Source organism: Myotis daubentonii, chromosome 16 (assembly GCF_963259705.1).
Source record: "Myotis daubentonii chromosome 16, mMyoDau2.1, whole genome shotgun sequence".
Lineage (NCBI taxonomy): Eukaryota > Metazoa > Chordata > Mammalia > Chiroptera > Vespertilionidae > Myotis > Myotis daubentonii.
The window spans coordinates 34796307-34813967 of NC_081855.1; the positions used below are offsets into that span (position 1 = coordinate 34796307).

General features: G+C 53.0%; 2 protein-coding genes across 5 annotated transcripts; both read right to left on the reverse strand.

Moving 5' to 3' along the window:
- Nucleotides 1-1196: 1196 nt before the first annotated feature.
- MRM1 (mitochondrial rRNA methyltransferase 1) lies at nucleotides 1197-7748 on the reverse strand. The gene is made up of 5 exons (XM_059669740.1): nucleotides 6971-7748; nucleotides 6668-6761; nucleotides 4219-4351; nucleotides 3988-4107; nucleotides 1197-3785 (listed from the first exon to the last, which is right to left on the reverse strand). The coding sequence occupies exons 1-5, from the start codon at nucleotides 7528-7530 to the stop codon at nucleotides 3613-3615; spliced, it is 1080 nt and encodes a 359-aa protein (XP_059525723.1). The 5' UTR covers nucleotides 7531-7748; the 3' UTR covers nucleotides 1197-3612.
- A 771-nt stretch (nucleotides 7749-8519) lies between these two features.
- Nucleotides 8520-17587, reverse strand: DHRS11 (dehydrogenase/reductase 11). 4 transcript variants are annotated; one of them, XM_059669741.1, is made up of 7 exons: nucleotides 17246-17584; nucleotides 14466-14675; nucleotides 11074-11168; nucleotides 10289-10418; nucleotides 9535-9657; nucleotides 9290-9355; nucleotides 8520-9166 (listed from the first exon to the last, which is right to left on the reverse strand). In XM_059669741.1, exons 1-7 carry the CDS (start codon nucleotides 17576-17578, stop codon nucleotides 9125-9127), a joined length of 999 nt encoding a protein of 332 aa, XP_059525724.1. In that variant the 5' UTR covers nucleotides 17579-17584; the 3' UTR covers nucleotides 8520-9124. The 4 variants fall into 4 exon arrangements, with proteins under 4 accessions (XP_059525724.1, XP_059525725.1, XP_059525727.1 ...); XM_059669742.1 differs by having other exon boundaries at nucleotides 9535-9627; nucleotides 17246-17582; XM_059669744.1 differs by lacking the exon at nucleotides 14466-14675 and having other exon boundaries at nucleotides 17246-17587.
- Nucleotides 17588-17661: the final 74 nt, after the last annotated feature.

Consider the following 17661-nt stretch of genomic DNA (forward strand, 5'->3'; position numbering starts at 1 on the left):
CCAGGACAGTGACCCCTCTAGATGGCCCAGACCACAGGGACGCAGCAAGCTGATAAATAGCATGCTCCAAGCAGGTCAGATAGGGTTCCAGATACCAGAGGAGTCCATGGGCGAGACTAGGGGCTCTGGACCCTGAGTACCCACAACCCCAACTTCTAGTTTCCATGCTGGGCTTGGGTCCCTACATGGAAGGAACTCCAGGACACCTGAGTTTATTTCATCAAATCTGTTAGTCTGGGTTCTTCAGAGAAACAGAACCAATAGAAGACACACACACTTATCTATTTACTAGAGGCCCAGTGCACAAAATTTGTGCATGGGTAGGGTCCCTAGGCCTGGCTGGTGATCAGGGCCAATCAGGGCCTTCCCTGCCCCGGCTGCTGGCGTGACCTTCCTTCATTCTGCACCACCCCCTGGTGGTCATCACACATCGTAGCGAGCAGTCAAACACCCGGTCGAACTCCCAAGGGGACAATTTGCATATTAGCCTTTTATTACGTAGGATAGAGAATTGGCTCATGTAATCATGGGGGTTGGCACCCCCAGTTTGCAGGGTGAGTCTCATGCTGGAGGCCAATGATGTCATTCCCATCTGAAGGCCAGCAGGCTCGAGACTCCGGAAGAGCCCGTGTTTTCAGTTCCAAAAAAAACCAGGAAGTTCTCCTACTCATGGGTCAGGCTTTTTGTCCAATTTAGGCCTTCTACTGATTGGATGAGGTGCACCCACATTAGGAAGAGCAATCTGTTTTACTCAGTCTACCAATCTGAATGTTATTCTCACCCAAAGTCACCCTCACAAACACACTCAGAACGTTTGACCAAATATCAGGGCACTATGGCCCAGTCAAGTTGACATATAAAGTGAACCATCACACTGTTGTTGTGTGCCAGTCCTTGGTGCATAGTTCTTTAGTTTACAGAACACTTTTTTTGTTGTTAATCCTCACCCTAAGGTATTTTTCCCACTGCTTTTCAGAGGGAGTGGAAGGGTGAGGGGGGGAGAGAGAGAGAAACACTGATGTCCAAGAGGCACACTGACTGGTTGCCTCCTGCATGTGCCCTAACCGGGGGTGGGGAGCGAACCCACAACCCAGGTATATTCCCTGAAACCCTTGGGTGAGCAGGCCAACACTCTAATTACTGATCAACACTGGCCAAAAACATGTTTTACTGACATGCTCTCATCTTATTTTACAACATCTCTGCTGGGGAGGGGGCAGCTGGAGCAGGTGCTGATGGTGCCATTTCCATTTTACAGGTGTGGAGACTGAGAAGCCATCTAGGTAAGAAGCCATGGAGCCAGGGCTAGAGCCAGCATCTTCTAAAAAACTTTAGGGACAGATGAAAGGTTGCCTAGCATGTGCTTCCAGACATGCCCTCAAAAGCACGGTGTGAATGATTTGGTAGAGGTTTCTTGGATATGAGCGGGTAGCTGGAGGAACAGTGATTCTCAAACCTGTCTGCACACTAGCAGGGGAGCTGCAAGAAATGCGTGTACCTGGCTTGCTCCCCACAGATTCTGATTTCATCAGTCTGGTGCCTTTGGGATCTGGAATATTAAAAGTTAACCCCCTTCCCTGATCCCATGACTCTACAGAGCAGCCAAGGTACAAAGCCACTCTAGGCTCTTGGCCAAGAGCACAGCAGGGATGGAGGAAACAGGTAGTATGTCCAAGGTTGACTTGTGCCAGTGGAGGTCAGAGCCTGTGTGCCAGATGGGGACAGACAGTTCAAGGGAGGATGGAGAGTGCCAATAAAGTGGTGATCTGTGGAGTTTATGAAGGGGTTTCTTCTTTTCTTGAGAGGATCAACTTTGACTTTAAAGCAAACTTAGGCCCTTTTTATTTTTTTCGTTTTTCTTAATATATTTTTATTGATTTCAGAGAGGAAGAGAGAGGGAGAGATAGAAACATCAATGATGAGAGAGAATCATTGATTGGCTGCCTCCTGCATGCCTCCTACTGGGGATGGAGCCCACAACCCTAGGTATGTGCCCTTGTCCGGAATCGACCCTGGGACCCTTTGGTCTGCAAGCCAACACTCTATCCACTGAGCCAAACCAGCTAGGGCTAGGCCCTTTTTAAACAAATTCAAATGTCTTTCTAAATTGTCATTACCATTAGAATTCCAAGATAAATGCAGTCCATAGAAAAAGGGCAGTACTATTTACTGAGCACCTACTCTTCGTGAGGCACCGAGTTCCTGGTGTCCTCTGAATCCTCCTAGCAATCCAGAAGGACAGGGTTACCCCCTTTCACCGAGGAGGGCACTGGGGCCCAGGCAGGTAAGGAACTTGCCCCAGGTCACACAGCAATCAGGATTTGAATTTAGGGTTGTTGTCCTCCAGATCCACACTCCAGAGCAGTGGTTCTCAACTAGGGGTGACTCCCCCACCCACCCTCCAGGGACATACGGCAAGGTCTAGAGAGATTTTTGGTTGTCACAACTGGAGGAAGGGGGCTGCTACTGGCATCTGGTAGGTAGAGGCCAGGGATGCTGCTAAACATCCTACAATGCACAGCAGTCCCCACAACAGAGAATTATCCAGCCCAGAATGTTAACAGCGCTGAGACTGACAAACCCTGCTCCAGGTTCTCAGCCTGGGCTGCACATAACGCCTGTGGTGGGGAAGGGGGAGGCTTTGCAAATCCTGATGCCCAGCTGCACCCTAGCCAACTACCTACATCAGACTCTGGGGATCGGTCCCAGTGTCAGTTGATTCTTAAAGCTTGTCAGGTGGTTCCAATGTGCATCCCAGACCATTCTAAACTACTTACACCTGTGGCCTCTGTTCCATCTGCGGGACCCTGAGGGACAAGTACCAAATCGGTCCCAATGACAACCAGCACCCCTATCCTCGCCACCTCCCAGAATCAAAGGCCAGGCTTCATTGGTTCCTTCCGTGTAGGTGGACTAACTGCTGACTCACCATCAGGGGGACTTGAGGGCCAGTGGGGTGGGAGGTGTTTGCTAACCTTTCCCTTGCCTCTTGGAGGCCGCGGCCAGGGATCTCCCCAGCTGACTGCAAGAGCTTCCCGAAAAGACCCTGGACTAAAGAGCAAGGCTGCCACCTAATGGATGAATCGAACAGAATGGCCCACCAGTTGAGGTTTTATTTGAGCCTCACAACAGCCCTGAGAGGGAGGTGCCAACAAGGGCTCTGAGGCATATAAAGATGAAGTCCGTGCTCAAGGCCCCGCAGTGCGGCAGGGTGTGAGCCTGGATTTGCACCTGTCTGGCCCACAAAGAGCCCTTGGCTCCCTCTACATTCTCACACTGGTTCGAAGGAATAGAATCCCTGGACTGTGCTGCCCAACTCCCTTCTGATGTTTAGACTTCCCCTTGATGTCCAGGCAGGACCTGGGAGGAAACATACCCTCTCCACTAGCACATCCTAGAAATTAACAGGCTACCATCTCCAACTGCAAACTCAAAACAGGAAACGGGACTTCTTCCGGTCTCCACCGCAAAGCTCCCTGCTTCCCAAGACAGTGATTACTGAACAGAGCCTGGTGCACACTCAAGTAACAGATTCCAACACACTTCACCATGTGGATGCGTGGGCCACCTATCCCCTGCCCTCCAGCACATACACATCTTGAACAGTTCAAGTCAGCCCCCGTCTTGCCTCTCTCTTTCTGATCCTGAGGACAGTCCTGGGTGCTGAGGCAATCTGGGCCCTTCAGCCATGGCTGAGGGTTCTTGGGGGTCTCGGAGATGTTTCCTTCTCTTCCCATCTTCAGGAAAACCCTTCCTCTGGCTGCAAATGGAGTGAAGAAGAATTCCTGCAAAGACAGACAGAATGATATGGGGAAGAGAACTGAGAAGAGCAAGGACCATATGCCAGGCACTCCCTCATTTCATTCTCAAAAGGATGTATTTTCTGCATTTGGCACAGAAAGCAATGGACATGGAGAATGATTGAGAAACTTGTTTAGGATGAAACAGCTACACATGTGTGATCAGAGGACAAGAAGTAAGACTCACCTGCAGCCACGGAAACATTCAAGGACTCCAGTCCAGGAGGCAGCTGCCGGCCAGGCAGGATGGTGAGGAGGAGCTGGCAGGAGGCTTGCACCTCTGGGGACAGGCCAGAGCCCTCATTCCCTGCAAAGCACAGGAGGGGGGAAAGGGCAGAGATTAGGGATGCCACAGCTGGACAGGCAGGCACTCAGGAAATGAACAGCTGAGCACAGAAAAGCAGGAACATCTACCTACCCAGCACTAGGAGAGTAGGCTGGTCCCAGAGGAACTCCAAGCAACTAGTGATGGGGATCTCAGAGGACCCAGAAATCTCAGGCCCTGGGCAGCCCACCGTGCCAGCCACGAGCCAGCCCTGCCGGGCTTTGGCCTGAAAGGGGAAAGAAATCATATTCTAGCTCACCAAACCTTCATCAGAGCCTTGGCCAAGGAATAGCCCCAACCTTGCCCATATATATAGGTTTACAGTTGTGAGCATTCGAAACAGCTTATTCTTGTGTTAATATTATTGGATTATTTTCCATGTGAACAATTATAAACCTACTTTTGCCCCACCCTGTATGCATTACCTTGGTGAGCCATTCAATTCAGTCAATAATTAATAAGCACCTAGAATGGGAAGACTCTGTTCTAGGCACTGGAGATAGGGCAGTGACAGCAACCAAAATCCCAGCCTCATGGAAGGGAGGGCCTCACTGAAATGACTTTGAGTGGAGATCAGAAGGCGATGAGGAAGCACGATGTAGACATCAGGGGGAAGAATCTTCTAGGCCAGTGGTTGGCAAACTGCGGCTCGCGAGCCACATGCGACTCTTTGGCCCCTTGAGTGTGGCTCTTCCACAAAATACTGACTTCTGCGCATAGGCCACAAAGTTTCAATCACACTGTACATGAGCACCCGCATGTGGTATTTTGTGGAAGAGCCACACTCAAGGGGCCAAAGAGCCACATGTGGCTCGCGAGCCGCAGTTTGCCAACCACTGTTCTAGGCAGTGATCAGTAAATGCAAAGGCTGAGGGGTGGCTGCTTACCTGCTATGTGTGAGGAACAGCACAATAGCAAGGTGGCCATGGGAAGGGAGCCATTGAGACAGGAGAGGGAACAGAGGGCTACATAAGGTAGAACCTCCAAGGCCACTGGAAGGACTCTGGCTTATACTCTGAGAGAAATGCAAAGGCTTTTAAAAACTCTGAACGCATGGTCTGACTTATGTTGCAACAGGATCTCTCTGCCTGTTGGGTTGACAGCCAATAGCAGAAGCAAGATCAGGTAGGAGGTTTCACAATAATAATACAGGCAAGAGACGATGGTGGCTTGGACCAGAGTTTTAGCAGTGGAGAGAGAAGTGGTGAGAATATGCAAATAACTTTATGGTAAAACCAAAAGGATGCACTGACAAATGGGAATGGGTGTGAGAGCAGAAAAAAAATCAAGGGCGATGCCAAGGTTTCTAACCTAACCACTGAAAGGATGGAGCTGCCATCGATTGAGCTGGGTCTCCAGAAGGAACAGGGGCTGGGCTATGGAACTGTTCAGTTTGAAATGCCGATTAGACAGCAAAAGAAAGCTGTTTTGTTTTATAATCCCTTTGAGATGCTTTTATTTATTCATATTGGAATCATTCTGGGTTGAGGGCATTGAGCAGCTTTCTAAAATCCCATCAACTATTATTTACCTTGCTTTTTTCAAACCAGTGCTGCTAGTTGTTTGAAAACAGAGCTATTGAGTAGGTAACTAGATACGTGAATCTGGGATTTAGGAGCAAGATCCAGGTTAGGCTATACATTTGGGACGCGTTCAAATATAGATGCTACTTAAAGCCGTGAGAGTGGATGAGGCAAAAAGAAAAAGAAAAGATAGATAGATAGATAGATAGATAGATGATAGATAGATAGATAAATAAATTATATATATATATATACATATATATATATATATATATATATATGTATATATATATATATATATATATATATATATATATATATAGAGAGAGAGAGAGAGAGAGAGAGAGAGAGAGAGAGAGAGAGATCCAAGAAGTACTGAGACTTGGAAGAGACCTGGAAATGGTCAGTGGAACAGCCACGTGCAGGGCAATACTGCCCCCTTGTGTTCAGCAAGAGAACAGCGGGGGGGTTTCTTTACTTAGGTTTGCTCCCCAAATGTTGTGGGGGGTTTTGTGTGGTAGTGGGGGTTGTTTTGTGTGTGTGAAAGGGAAGAGAGGAAAGGCATAGACTAGTCCTTATTAAAGAGCCTTTCAAACAGACTAGAAGGAGTCAGTGGGGGGGGGGGGGGGGGACATATGTAATACTTTCAACAATAAAGTTTTTTTTAAAGAGCCTTGCAAGCTATGCTCCTAGGGAGGGACTCGGGACACATTGACTGCATACCTACTTAGCAGGTACTGAGGCCCCGTGGCAGACCTGGGGCAGGGCAAAAAGGTGTGCCTGGAGAAGTGCAGTAAAGGGAATGAGGCTAGGACATCTCCAACTTCAGATTCTGTTCCCCTCCTGGTTTTAAAAACCCGGGGAACCTTCCCTCTTCCCGAAGGGATTTAGAGAAGCACAGGAAATGCCAACATGCTCTCTTCTCCCCCTTCCTCCACCAGTTCCTGGTGAAGTGGCCTGAGAGGTTGGGCGTGGCTCATTTCTGCTCCTTCCCGCCACCCCAACCCCTCGGCCCTCACCTGTAAAAAGCCGTCCAGGTCATCGGTGAAGAATATGTCCATCACCTCCATAGCCCCCGCGCTGGCCTTGCTGACTACCGGAGTGAGCGGGCAGCTGCAAAGTGACCCCATGCCCCGTGTCAGGCTGCGTCATCTCAAGCCCGGCGCCCTGCCCTGCCCTCCCCTCCCCCGGCCCCCAAGGGTTAGAGATGAAAATTCTGGCGATCGGGAGACCTGCCTAGGGGATCACCAAAGGGTCAAGGTGCTGAGGAACTCGGCTGCCCCTTGAAATTGGGACACACGGGGAATAACGAATGTCCGTGCCTGTTTCTGCGGCTGGTGATGACCTGGTCCACTCCGAGGAAGTGAGCGGAGCGCAGCACGGCCCCGAAATTCCGGGGATCCTGGAGCCTCTCGAGGACGAGCCACAGCTGCTGGGGGTCATCTCCGGGCCTCGCCTCCCCGGCCTCAGTCCAGGGCCGGGGCCGCAGCGGGCTCACCTCCATGCAGACGCCCTGGTGCACCTGGTGGCGGCACAGGGCGTCCAGCTTCTGCCGCCGGGGCCACAGAACCGGAATGTCCCGCGCTTCGGCCGCCCGGAGCAGCTCTGCCCGCTCTCCCCGCACCCCCGACCTGCCGGCCTGGAGCAGGAGCCGGGCCACGCGGCGGCGGGCGGCCCGCAGAGCCAGGAGGCACGGGGACAGGCCGAACAGGAGTTCCCGGCCCCCGGTGGAGCGCGGGGCAGGCGCCAGGTCATCCAGGAGCAGGCGGCTCAGCTCCTCTCCCCCGGGCCGCTCCCCGGGCCGCGCCGAGCGGGAGGACTGACGCGCAAGTTGGCCGGGAAAACGCCAGGTCGCGCCCCTGAGGGCCCGAAGCAGCGCCATGGTCGATGCCCTTAGCTACGTCCTCGAGAGCTGTCGCTCCAGACGGAGCCTGTGGCACCCATCCCGCCTCCTCAGACAGAAAAACGAACAGTCCAGACTCCCGGCCGTAAGACTGTCTGAGGCAGGTAGCCGGACCGCGACCGCCCCGTTCCCGACCTCGCGCGGGGTGCTCCGCTTCCGAGTTCGCGCGAGCCCGCTTCCTGCCCGGACGCATGGCGCATGCTCACCCACTAGGCCGTCCCGACAGCGCCGCCTGCAGGGCTGGCTGAGCAGCGACCTCCACCGCACGGCAGCCGGCAGCCGGCAGCGATCAGCGCTGAGCTGACCCTGCTACTGACTTCATTCTGCGCCCTTTGAGGTCCCAGGAAGCTGGAGGGTCGCATTCACCCAGGCACCAGCAAAAAACACTTTACAGAGATGTGTTCAACTAGGTCAGTCGTGGTGCTTCCCTTCCCATTGGATACTGGTGCTTTCCCTCAGAAGTTTCTCCTGCATCCAGCCCCTCCTCTGCCTTTCTACTCTTTTCAAACCCTGAGCACGTTAGCAGGACTCAGCAGTCACTTCCTACCCTGTGGCGGCTGAATCTCTAAGCCACTGCTCGGTGCCTGTCCCGCACCTGCTGACAAGCCAACTGATGCCCTTGGCCCACAGGTAATGGCCAAACTCTTTGCTCAGCATTCAGACCTCCCGGGATCCAGGCTTTTCAGCCCCATCTCACTCCTGCACTAAATTCTGTGCTGTTCCCACAGCACTGCATGCTCTTTCTGGCCTCTGAGCCTTGCACATCTTGTCTTCGTTTCTGGCTGGCAAATTCTACCAATTTTCAAGACCCAACCCAAAACCACACCTGCTACCCTAAGGTAATCCACACTCCAGAAGTGAGGCTCTAAATTCACCCACTTTCCACTCACCTGGAAGAAATTCTGAGAAACCACCACCCCAGATCACAAAGAAAGGGGAAGAACTGAAAGACACTCACAAAGCCAAGGTCGGTTGTTGCAATTTTTCTTTTTTAATTATTACACTGAAATCCACTTGGGAGGTAGGCCCTGGTATTGTGCTGCCAATCAGAGTAGAGTGATGACCCCCACTGGACTGGAGAACTAGGTGCGGGAAGGGGGAGGAGAGAAGGGATGGAGGGGGCATTGGGGGCAGGGAGAGGAGGAAGCTGGAGCCCTCCATAACCACTCAGATAAAAGATGAGGAGTTCCCCCTGCCACCTCATCCCTGAGCAACAGGGGGTGGAGTGTAAGAAGATAGGGGGAAGCCACCCTTCTGGCCAAGGTCCTTCCCCAAGTCAAAGGGAAGAGACCAAGGACAGCAAACAAAGGCCAAGGAGCCCAAGAAGGGGACCAAGAGTGAGTTAACAGGTAAAGTAATTAGGGACACCACCTCCTCTCCCCAGCCCACTTTTCACATTTGTGGTGGAAACAATTGGACTAGATAGAAAAGACCTCAAACATTTTCAAACCCCTGGGAGGGATGGAGAGAGGAAGTGGTGTCCAGGAATCCAGAAATTAACACCTACAACCCAAAGGCCAGCAGCAAGCCGTGAAGATCCGTGAAGAGAGGAGGGGGCGCTCCCCACAGGAAGCTAGGTCACCTGCTCCGTGGGCCTCATCTGGATGTCTCCGATCTGCAGAAGGCACAAAGGCTTGAGGCAGTCAGGACGCTGCCACCCTCTTTAAGGCCTCTCTGCTCTCCTCCTCTGGGGATGGTTGGGCTTCTCCATGGGGTGGACAGCCAATGCCAGACTTACCTGGACATGTGGGGGGGTGCTGAGGACATAGATGATAGCCTGGGCCACATCTTCAGGTTTCAGACACTGAGCACCAGGGAAAAGGGGGATTAAGATGAGGACACAATGGATCCAAGTTCCCTCCCACCACTGAGGTCCTCTCCAGCATCCACATTCCCACCCCAACCCTCTAGGAGGAGTAACGGCCTGGCTAGAAGGACAGGTTCCCTTCCCTCTGCCTTCACTTAGAATGAGGGAGGCCCCACCTTTATGTGTTCATAGGTGGCAGCTGCCTTCTCAGGGTCCTTGTCATGAAGTTTGAAGGCGAATTGTGTCTCCACCAATCCTGGAGAGATGCACTGGGCCGACAGAGAGGGCCTGCTCAGGAACTGAGCTTTGCCCAACCCCAACCCCAATCAGAGGCCAGGTTTTGAGGAGGTTGGAGAGAAAGGACGGAAGCCACAGGGCCCCAGCTTCACAAGGTTGGCTGTCCCATGTCAGCAGCTGCCTCCTGGCTCCAAGGCTACCACTGGTGATGATCACAATGATATCTACCACTTACAGAGACCTTACTAAAAGCCAGGTAAATGTTTGACAAAATGTTCTCTCTTAGAAAACCTCATAACCTGATTATCATCTCTGTTTTACAAATGCAAAGACTGAGGCTTGGAGAGGTTGAGTAAGTTGCCCAAGGTCATTCTGCCTTCAAGGGCAGAGCCCAGAGTCCTGGTTTCCTGCCACTGTGCACCTGGTTTCCCACAATCCCTTGCTTTCCCTCAGTCTCACCCGCCATGTTCCAGTCAGGCCAGCCCCCTCCTACCTCCAAGTCAGTGAAACGGGACACTCAAGTACTGAGCAGGGCCATGCAAGTAGCAGCAGAGCCCAGGAGCTCTGTGCCCAATATGCTCGCAGGGGTTCTAAAGCAGCACACCCTGGACATGGGCTCCCTGGGCAGCATGTGTGGGGGTGGAGAGGGCCTGTGCCTATCCCATCCCCACCAGGGCCAGGCCACACCCTCACCGTGGCTCGGATGTGGGTCTGGGCCTCCCGAAGCTCTTGCCTCAGTCCCTCTGTCAGTGCAGTGACGGCATACTTGGTAGCACTATAGAAATGGGCCACAGACTGGGGTACCACTCGGTGGCCAGACATGCTGGGTAGAGGGAGGGAAGGGGAAAGAAGACAGTGATGCTCCCGAGAGACCAGCAGTGCCCCCTGCTGTACCAGTCAACCCCACCACCTCAATGCTACAGGGGAACTCTGGAGGCCACCCTTGCGGACCACTAATCTAGCTGTTATTCAAGCTGCTCCTGAAAACCCTACTCTTCTAGATGTCTTCCCTACAGTGACCACAGAATCCCCTCTCTTGGTCACGCAGGCTGTCAAAAATCTCTTAATTTCACCTGCACATTCACTGATATGGTTCTTTTGGGAGATCTCTGAGGGCAGAGGCCATGTCTCCCCACTCAGAGTGGGGGCTCCCCAATGATACTGTGTAGTCTTTCTTTGTACCACAAGGTGGGGTTCATTCCAGGGCCTAAGGAATGGAGAATATCAGTGCCAGCAGAGCCCCTAGGCTTCCACTGCAAAGACAAGGGCTGAGCCACCCATCCCGGCCAACTAGGGGCTGGCACTTGATATACACTATTCTTCCCCTCACCATAATCATGCCATTGGGTGTTAACTGAGTATTAAATCCCTACTTTACCAAAGAAACAGGTCCAAAGAGGTCAAATAAGCTGCAACAGATCACCCAGCTAGGAGGGTGAGTGGTGATCTGCTCTCTAGCCCTCGGCCACCTGTCTCACCTGTTGATGTTAATGATGTGCCCATCATCCACATTCCGCTCCTTCATGGACTGGTAGGCTTCCCGCGTGCAGATGCTGAGGGCCAACACATTCACCTGCAGGCCAGGGAGGGCAATGGGATGTCTCTAGCTTGGGCCCATCTGAGCAGGTGATGGAGCCACAGAGAGCCCCCAGGAAGCATTCCAAAACAGTGCCTAGGTCCTACCAAAGACCAACAACAGACCCAGGGCACTGTGCCTTAGAGGTGCCCCTCCCCCTAAAGCTGCCAGCCCCCGCTGACAGCAGAGGCAGCTTCTCTCCCTGGGTGACCCTCAGGTTCCTGTGAACAGGAATAGAAACCCCCCAAGTCCCATACACAACCCAGGAACCCTCTGTATCTTGGCTGTCTCCTCTCCAAATAGTAGAATCTCTGCCTCAGGGAACCATCTCCTTTTCTTCTCCAAATACCCTCTTCTCTGGGACATTGCCCCTGATCCTGCTCTCTCCTAAACAGCCTCAAATCCTTCCTAAAATGGGTTTAAAAATCTCTCTCCTCAAACACACCATGCCCTCTCCCCACCTTACCCAGCTATTCTCTGCTCCTTTCCTGTCCCCTCCCTTGAGACTACTAGTAGAAAAGGTCTGATCCTCCTTCCTTTAACCTCTGTTCCATCTACAGAACTAGGCACAGAGACTCTTAAGAGGGTGGGCCACTTGTCATGGAAGGCAGGGGACCTCCCAAGGGGCCTCCTGCCTTCTGCCCTCTCCTCCTCGCTCTGGCAGAGGTGACACCAAATCCCCACCACCTTTCATGGAACAGAGGCCTGAAGAAGTGTCTCTGCTCTAAAGCTCCGGCCCAGCCCCACCCCTAGCTTTACCCAGGAGGACAAGCAGAGATAAAGCTTTCAACAGGTCCTCATGTCTCGCCTCTCCAGAAGAGACGGGACCAGCCGGGAAATTAGATGTTTGTCCTTATCAGGTGTCAGAGCCAGGCATCAGGACAGAACACCCTGGGCGTGAACCTGCCACAGCATTCACAGCAGAAGGACACAGGAGGCTCTCAGCCCTGTTTCTGGTCCTCTTAGCAGTGTGGGTTTGTGGGGCAGAGAACTCAGCTCCTGAGGGCAGAAGGAGTAGGAGAAACAGGTCCCTGGATGTCAGGGAAGTGAATCTCCTAGGTCTGGGGGTTAGGGATGGGAGTGGAGAAGATGCCTCATAGGATGACCCTAATAGAATTACATAATGTTCAAGCTGGAAGGGGCCTTAGGGATTTAACGTAAGTCCCTCACTTTATAGAGGGGCAAGTTGAGATCCAGGTTGAGAGACCCACCTACTGCAGGTGAGGGCCACAACTCAGATCTCCCAGAAGGCTCTGTGAGGGCAAGGAGAGTGCTTCACTTTCACTGTTCATTGTTTTAAATGTCATTGTTCATTTCCTGGCCCAAACACCTGTTAGGTGCTAAAGCTTCTGTGAGCAGATATGAAAAGAATTGTGTGGGACCGGCTGCTGTGGCTCAGTGGTTGAACATCGACCCATAAACCAGGTCACAGTTCGATTCCTGGTCAAGGCACATGCCCAGGTTGTGGGCTCGATCCCCAGAGGGGGGCATGCAGGAAGCAGCCAGTCAATGATTCTCTCTCATCATTGATGTTTCTATCTCTCTCTCCTTCTCCCTTCCTCTCTCTGAAATCAATATATATATATATATACACACACACACACACTAGGGGCCCGGTGCACGAAATTCGTGCACTGGGTGTGTGTGTGGGGGGGAGTGTCCCTCAGCCCAGCCTGCCCCCTCTCACATACTGGGAGCCCTCTGGCGTTGACCCCCATCATCCTCCAATCGCAGGATCGGCCCCTTGCCCAGGCCTGACGCCTCTGGCTGAGGCATCTGGCCCGGGCAGCAGGGACCCGAAGCTGCAGCGGCCCCACGATCGTGGGCTTCTCTTTAGGCCCAGGCAAGGGACCCGTAGGTCCTGGGACTGCCACCTTCGACCGTGCCCAGCTCCCATCGCTGGCTCCACCCCTACTTCCTGCTATCACTGGCCAGGGTGGAAAAGGCACCTGATTCTCTGATCATGGCTGGGGGGCAGGGCAAAGGCGGGCCGCCTTTGCCCTGCCCCCCAGCTCTTAGCTCCCCCCTGGGTTTCCGATCACTGTCAGTGGCAGGGGCTTCTTCCTGCTTTCCCTTTCGCCTCCCTGCATTGTGCCTACATATGCAAATTAGCCGCCATCTTGTTGGCAGTTAACTGCCAATCTTAGTTGGCAGTTAATTTGCATATAGCCCTGATTAGCCAATGAAAAGGGTAGCTCGTATGCCAATTACCATTTTTCTCTTTTATTAGTGTTGAGATATATATATATATATATATATGTATATATATATATATTATATATATATATATATAAATTTTTTTTTAAAGAATTGTGAGGGGAAAGACACACTGTATTTACACACTGCTTTCAACTTCTCAGAATAATTTCATATCCAATATTGCCCCATAATATAGTCCAGAAGTTGAAAACCCATGTCCTACAGGCTGTGTTTAGGCCACACGTAGTTTTAAAGCATTTTAAATTCATTTCCAACATGTATTAGAAGGTTTCATTCATTCAAAAAATATCTATTGATTGTTTCCAAACTGAGGCTGTAAGAGAATAAAACACACAAAAATCCTTGCCCTCGTGGAATTGAGATTTCAGTGAATGGGATGGACAGAGTGTCACATAAAAACACAGGCTCCCCACTTCTCTCGTAAGATTTGGCCACACTGGGCCACATTGCCCCACAGCAGTGACACTGGACGCTAGCAGTAGTTGCCCCTGTACATGGCCGGGTGCTTTCTCACTTACTGCAGACCCCACCTGACCTGCCTCACTCTCTTATTGCCTACCTGGCCACAGGGGACATTAGAGTTAGTGACCCCAGATATTGATGGTATAAGTATGTTCATCCCAATTAAATGTGACAAGATGGAAGCTCAGAAAGGGTAACTACCTGCCTGAAGCCACATTGTTGCTGGCAGGGCTCGTTAAGAACATTGTCTCCTGTCTCTTTGCTCCTTTCCTTCCCATAAGACCATGTTCCCAAGCACCCATAGTGCTGACATATGGGGACATTCAGTAAACAGCAGCTCTCTCCCCTACTGAGCTTTCTTCCGATAGAAGGAATCAGCCTAGACTTTAAGAACTATGCCCAGGGCCTCAAAGGAAAGAATGGAAAAGAAATGGCCATTCATCCACTCACTATCCCTCTGGTAGGGAAAGAAGAAAGGGGACAGTCAAGGTGCCCCAGGAAGGAACCCAAAGCTCCCTCTTGCTATTGTCCCATCCGGAGCAGTGCTCTGGCTCACCACCTCTGGGCTCCCCGCCGTCCTCCCAGCCCCCTCTCCAGGTCTGCAGCCCTTACATTGAACATGTCCTTCCAACCGCTGGTGCTGCCTGAGAGCAGGGTGTCAGGCCGGGCCAAGCCAGCATTGTTGATGCAGATGTCCACACCGCTGTGCTGAGAGCGGATAGCCGAGAACATAGAGAGGATGTCCTCTTCATTTGACAGGTCACATCTGTAGGGGATCAAAGTCCCGGGGTAGCCTGCACTCTTACATTCGGCAGCCAGCTCCTATGAAACCCAACAGGGATCTAACTGGGGTGAGCTGTTCACTCCCACACCTCCCCTGCCAGAGACAACCTCCCTCTGCTGTCAACGATTATAGAATTCTCTCCTTTGGTGGCCACCTTTTGGTCACACTGATGTTGGGACTGCCCATCCCCTAAGCTTGTCTTCTTTGGTCAAAGTCCAGGGGATGAGAGTGCTCCCTGATTGAGGGAGGGGAAAGTTGAGATTATCAATGGAGTAACCTCACAGATAAACTGGAGTCTTCAATTCTAAGAAGGGGGCCAGGGACTGGGGATGGAGTGGTTTTTCTTTTCTTCCTCTCCCTCAATAGAACACCTTCTCTGCTCCTACATAAGATGCACCTCTCACCCCGCCCCATACTTCCGCCGGTTCCACGAGCCACTGAGCTGGTTATGCCAGGGCTTCCATCTCTTCTCCCCCATCACCTCATCCAGAGGGGCTTATATCTGAACTATCACCCTCCCTCCGCAAATTGCACACGTATTTTTTCGATCGAGCCCATTTGCCAATCTTCCTTCGCCCTACATACAGGGTCAGGAAGTTAGGACAAATTCTTTCTCTGTCCCATGGTGCACCACCCTCCATCCCAAAGTTTCTCTGGAAACTCTGAGGCAAGTCAGGTGACAAGTGACATTGGCACCCCCTGTGTACTGCCAGGGCCCTCAGCACTCTGAAGAGCCCTGAGGAAGGGGAAGACCTGAGAAAGCAGAGCCACTGAGATCCCTGTGAGGAAAGCTGACATTCAGAAACAGGGAGAAACAAGCCATGTGGCCTTGGAGGCCAGCGACTGGGCACCTGAGTCTCATGAAGGTGACTGTACATGTGCGGGAGGGAGAAGACTAGAGGGTACGGGGTGCCCTACAGGAAAGCTAGCTTAGCCAGCTGCCTTGGCCTGCAGCCTCCCTCCCCCCAAACCAAGCTGGGAATAAATGGCTGGATCAGGTGACCTAGGAAATTCTTTTCTGCTTTAACTTTCCAAGTTTAAAAGGTATAGTCGTCTGGGACTCAGAAGCCCTTCACCCAATCTTACCTACTCATGACCACCTCAGGAAACAGGGTTTCTCTCTCTAGGAGGCCAGAACTCAAGCTCTGTTTCACTATTAATCAACCCATCAATAAAAGCAGATTGTCGGCAAGGTAACCTAGAATTCTCCCCACCTGGCAGGCAACTTGTCCCTTCCTCCTCCAGACTCAAAGCCCCCACAGGAAAGCCAGAATAGAGGGACTGGAAATATATTTCTCCCTGTCCCTGTCCTTTCATGGCCCCACCGGTCCTCCTGGGGCTAAGTGATCTGCTTGGAGATTCCCTTGGGGCTCAGGGACTCCCTTTCCTGGCTAGTTTAGGGCAGGGCAGCAGGAAGAGAAGACAAGGGTGGCTTTAGACTTAGGGAATCCACTGGTCTTATCCCTGGCCTAACCCTCTAGGTTCCAAGGCTCCTGAGCTCCAGGAGAAAGGGAGGGGCAGAGTCGGGCCATGGTGTACCCAGGTGACCTTGGGACTATCTGAGAGGCTATCAAATATACCTTAGGGCAGCAGCAGGGGAGGGGACAGCCACCCTTCCGGTACACCCTCTCCCTCTGCCCCCACCCAAGGCTTCCTTACCCCTGCCCTGCACAGGGACGCTGAGCAATGGTGGAGATACTGCCCTGCAGCTAAGCACTAGCGTGCCCCTGAGAGTGATCTTGCTGGGCAAATCCAGGCAACATGATGGAAATTTCTCCTCTTCTTCCCCCATGCTCCAACATGGCCAACTTCGTTTCATTGGTCTCTGAGCTCCTGCTGCTCACAACTCTGCTCCCAACCCCACTTTAAGAGGAAGCCCGAGTTCCATTTCCAGTGCTTTGTCCCCCTCAGGGCTCGCATGTTCAGTGCCTATTTCACCTCCTCAGTCCCACCTAGGACAGTCAAAGTGGAGAAGGGTCTATCTATGAACACCCCACTGTCATTCCTTTATGCCCACTGGGTAGGGGGTTAACCTGACTCAGATTTGGGGGTGGAGGGGGGACTAGCCCGTTTGTTTTTGTTTGTTTTCAGAAAAACCACTCCGACCTCAACCCCAACCTCAGACTCGGGTTAAAAAAAAAAAATGATCACCAACATAACCTCTAGCTTCTGCTCATCTGGCTGACCAGCCACTTTCCTTGGCTTTGTGGGCTAAGTCTGGGGACCAGAGAAAGCAACCCAGTAGCCAACGTAGCCACTGAGTCCAGAAAGCTTTCTTTCCTTCTCCCTGGCAGCCTGGCCAGCCGGATCTCTGGTTCCCCTTTCCCGAGCCTACCCGAGCAGGCAGGTAGGAGGGAGAAAGATGCCAGGGGTTTGGTACAGTGGGGTAGGGACTGTTCCTTAAACGGCTCTTTAAAAGAGGGCATATCAGAGGCCTGCCCTACTAGGCATCACCTTGTCCCTAAACCCGGGGCAAATGGCCCGAGGGTGGCAGGCAAGTGAGGGTAGCGTCCCAGCCCGACTCCGGGCACTCCCCCTCCCCCACCGGGACCGGACCCCGGCGAAAACGACGCCTCCCAGGGCACCCCGCTCCGCAGCCAGGCCTTACCTCTATGTTGCCTACGGTGCGGGCACAACCCACCACCCTCAGTCCCTGCTGGACCAGGGCCCGGGCCACCGCCGCGCCGATGCCCCCCGAGGCGCCCGTCACGAGTGCGAGCCGGTCGCGCCACCGCTCCATGCCGCCCCGGGCCATCTCACTGCGCGAGCTGGGCACCTGGACGGCGGAGCTCGGCCCCAGGTCGCAGGGGCTCGGCCGTTCCCCTACCGCCACGGCAGCCGCCGCCTCCCGGCCCGCCTCGAGTCCGCGCCTGGAACTGCCTCCAACCTGGCCGGCCTGTGGCCGGGACTCCACCCTCCTTTCCTCGACTGTCGGCCACATCTCGCCGGAGGGCGTAGCAGCCCGGCCGTCCCGCCCCCCGCGACGCCGCGCGGACATGGCCCCGCCCCTTCCGGCCCCGCCTC